At 36.6% G+C, this 3,377-nt stretch overlaps 1 protein-coding gene across 1 annotated transcript; it reads right to left on the reverse strand.

Moving 5' to 3' along the window:
• Window positions 16–1,741, reverse strand: LOC107636057 (UDP-glucose 4-epimerase GEPI42). The gene is made up of 5 exons (XM_016339596.2): window positions 1,161–1,741; window positions 676–1,093; window positions 517–599; window positions 346–437; window positions 16–261 (listed from the first exon to the last, which is right to left on the reverse strand). Exons 1-5 carry the CDS (start codon window positions 1,551–1,553, stop codon window positions 177–179), a joined length of 1,071 nt encoding a protein of 356 aa, XP_016195082.1. The 5' UTR covers window positions 1,554–1,741; the 3' UTR covers window positions 16–176.

A 3,377-nucleotide genomic window follows, 5' to 3' on the forward strand; every position in this document is an offset into this window, starting at 1 on the left:
TCAATAGTTATCTGGTTTAGAGGCTCAATGGTACGTCTTTCATTAAGCTGAATTGCATAATCATAAACAGCATATGTAACTATAACTGAAAGAGCAACATCCTTAAACAAGGATTTCAGCTAGCATGGCATAAATAAAAGAATGAATCAATCAAGTGAGAAGTGAAAGACAAAATCTTAATGGTTGCCTTGGTAACCCCATGGATTGTTACTGACCCAGTTCCATTGATCCCTGCACATCTCCTCTATACCGTATTTTGCCCTGTCACAAAAGAGAGCAACACTCATTCATGTACTCGCAATGCAAATTAAAGAAGGATCGAGTGAAGGAATGAGAATTGCTTACTTCCAACCAAGTTCTTTCTCAGCCTTCTCTGTGGATGCATAAACAGCGGTAGCATCCCCTGGCCTCCTAGGACACATTTTAATTGGAATCTTCTGAAAAACATTCCCAAAATTCAGAGATGATGATGATGAAATACATGTGAGGAAGATGGAAAACTTAAATAATGACGACCTTGCCGGAAGCTTTTTCAAACGCTGCAACCATTTCAAGCACAGATGTCCCACGACCCGTTCCCAAGTTGTAGGCAGTACAGCCTGAGCAGTGAATTAATTTCCAAATTTGTTATCTAAAAAATAATGTAAAACTAATTAAATTGGAGAGAGAGCGGACCGATGGTGTCATTTGCAAAAAGCTTTCGTAGGGCAGCAACATGACCATGTGCCAAGTCCATGACATGGATATAGTCCCGAACCGCGGTGCCATCGTTGGTGGGATAATCATGACCGTACACGTTGAGGTGAGGGAGCCTTCCAACGGCAACTTGTTGGATGTAAGGCATGAGGTTGTTAGGGATTCCCCTCGGATCCTCCCCTAACTTGCCACTCTCGTGGGCCCCAACTGGGTTAAAGTATCTCAGAAATATCATCCTCCACTCTCCCTCTCCCCCTGCCTTCTCTATATCCCTCCCCATCTCCTCCGCAAACAACTTGCTTCTCCCGTAAGGATTCATCGCATGCAGCTTCGACTCCTCCGCACACGGCACTTCCTCTGGTTGTCCGTACACCGTCGCCGACGATGAAAATACCATCTGTCCGATCCACTATGTCTATTAATACACAAATACATATAATAACTGATTTATTAAATGTACCTACCTTTTTACAATTGAATTTAGCCATGGCTTGGAAGAGGTTGACGGTGCCAACAATGTTGTTGTGGTAGTAGTGGAGGGGATTGAGAACACTGTCTCCAACGCCTTTGAGACCGGCAAAGTGGATGACGGCGTCAAATGAGGAGGAGGCATTGAAGAGGCGGTCCAAGTCAGCGGGGTTGCAGAGATCGCCGTGGTGGAATTGGAGGTTGGGAGAGAGGCGTGGACCAACCAAATGGCAAACTCTATGGAGGGCTTCCACGCACGAGTTTTGGAGATTGTCCATGACCCACACCTTGTAGCCTTGCCTCAGAAGCTCTACCACCGTGTGGGATCCGATGAATCCTGCCCCTCCCGTCACCAGAATCCTCTCCCCTCTCCCTTTCCCTGACACCATTATTATTATTCTTCTCCCCTCGACTCCCCTTTGCTTGTAACAAGAGATCAATATAATGAATCAATCAAGCGAAGGCAGGGTTAGTGAGTTCACTTCAATTATTCAAGGGAAAGCAAAAGCAAACCCTGTATCACCCGGGTTAGCTAACATGCACTTGTCTGCACTTTTCATGTTATGTTCGATGGCAAAATGAATTCTCTTAATATTTTTATTTAATTATTTGTATTTGAAGTTGATGATTAAAAATATTTTTTTATTGGCTACCTTGTAATTTATTAGTAGATTATTGAGTTAATATTCAATTTGATTGTTAAACTTTTAGTTTTTGAAATTTTAAGTCTCTTTTTAGTTTTTAAATTTTGTAAAATGCAGCGCTAACATGGACAACAAAATGACGCACTAAAATTTGTAAAACAATGCGTTTTAATTTTGGCGCTTAAATAATCCAAAAATACAACAAATCATTTGTTTTGGAAGAAAAAATTTTAATAAATATCACTTACAATGTTTTTGGACTATTTGAATGTCAAAACAAAAACGATATAGTTTTACAGAATCTAATTTAATGTGACATCTGGCTGTGTATGTGGGTGTTCTGTTAACGTTTATGTGTTGAAATTTATCTTAAAGACTAATATGAGTCACATTTTTAAAATTTGAGAACTAAATAGAAGCACATACAAATTAAGTATTATTTCTACATTATTATTGCAGTAAATAAAAATTACATACTAAAAAAATATAAAATCTTAATAAATGAAAAAGGTGAATAAAGAAATAATTAAAATTTACTATAAAAAACTCAGTTTCTTTATGCATTTTAATAAATAAATATTACTGCGTTTGTACTTTGTACATGAACGCACCATCTTTCCGTGGGGTCTTGGAGTTGCGAACATCGTGGTGTAACCTCAAAACAATGTCAGCTTTGTACTTGATTGCTCAGTAGATTCATAGATAAGTTAGTTAGGTGAATACTTTGATGAAGTACGTTTAATTTTCGGACGGGGTACTAAGAGGAAATATTCAGAATATGTATTCCGAATATCACATACATGTGTCATGTACACATGTATATGTGGGTAATTTTTTTTATATTGATTAAATATATGTGTAATACATTGTTATCGAAAGATTAGGTATTTTTTTTATATGGTGTTTTTTTTTGTATTATTCAAATCGAATGGTCCGATTTGTTTGAAAAAAAAATAAAGTACAAATTAGAGGATTTGATTTGTATTTTTTTTTTTAAAATAAAAATCGGACGGTCCGATTTCTAACATTAAAATTTTTTTTATTTTCGAAAACATAAATCGGACCGTCCAATTAGTTTTGTTTTCTTTCTTTTTTTTTAAATCAAAACGGACCCTCTGATTAATTTTTTATTTTTTTCTAAACTCAAAACGCACTCTCTGAATTCTATTAGAATACTACTGCCTAATAAATTCGAAATAAATAATAAATTATGCCTCTCACTGAATTTAAAAATTATTATTGGGCTTCTCGCTGTCCTAATTTAGTCTATTGGGCCGTATGAGTTGTCGTCCTTTCAGCATCACTGTTTTTGAGACGAACTCTTAATCTTCTAGATGTCCAAGACCGGTATAGTATAATTCTTCTAGTATTCAGATCTTTAAATGTGACGAGATTACCATTCTGTCCCTTAACTCTAAGATGACGAAAATACTCTCTGACACCACATTCAGGAAAAACATCCCTCTTCTCCATAATGTTGCATCACCCCACCCTCTCTTCCATATCAAAAATAAAAAACGCTGTATATATAGTACCATTTTTGTCGGTTTATTTTTAAATAAATAAAAT

This window comes from Arachis ipaensis, chromosome B01, assembly GCF_000816755.2.
Source record: "Arachis ipaensis cultivar K30076 chromosome B01, Araip1.1, whole genome shotgun sequence".
Classification (NCBI taxonomy): domain Eukaryota; kingdom Viridiplantae; phylum Streptophyta; class Magnoliopsida; order Fabales; family Fabaceae; genus Arachis; species Arachis ipaensis.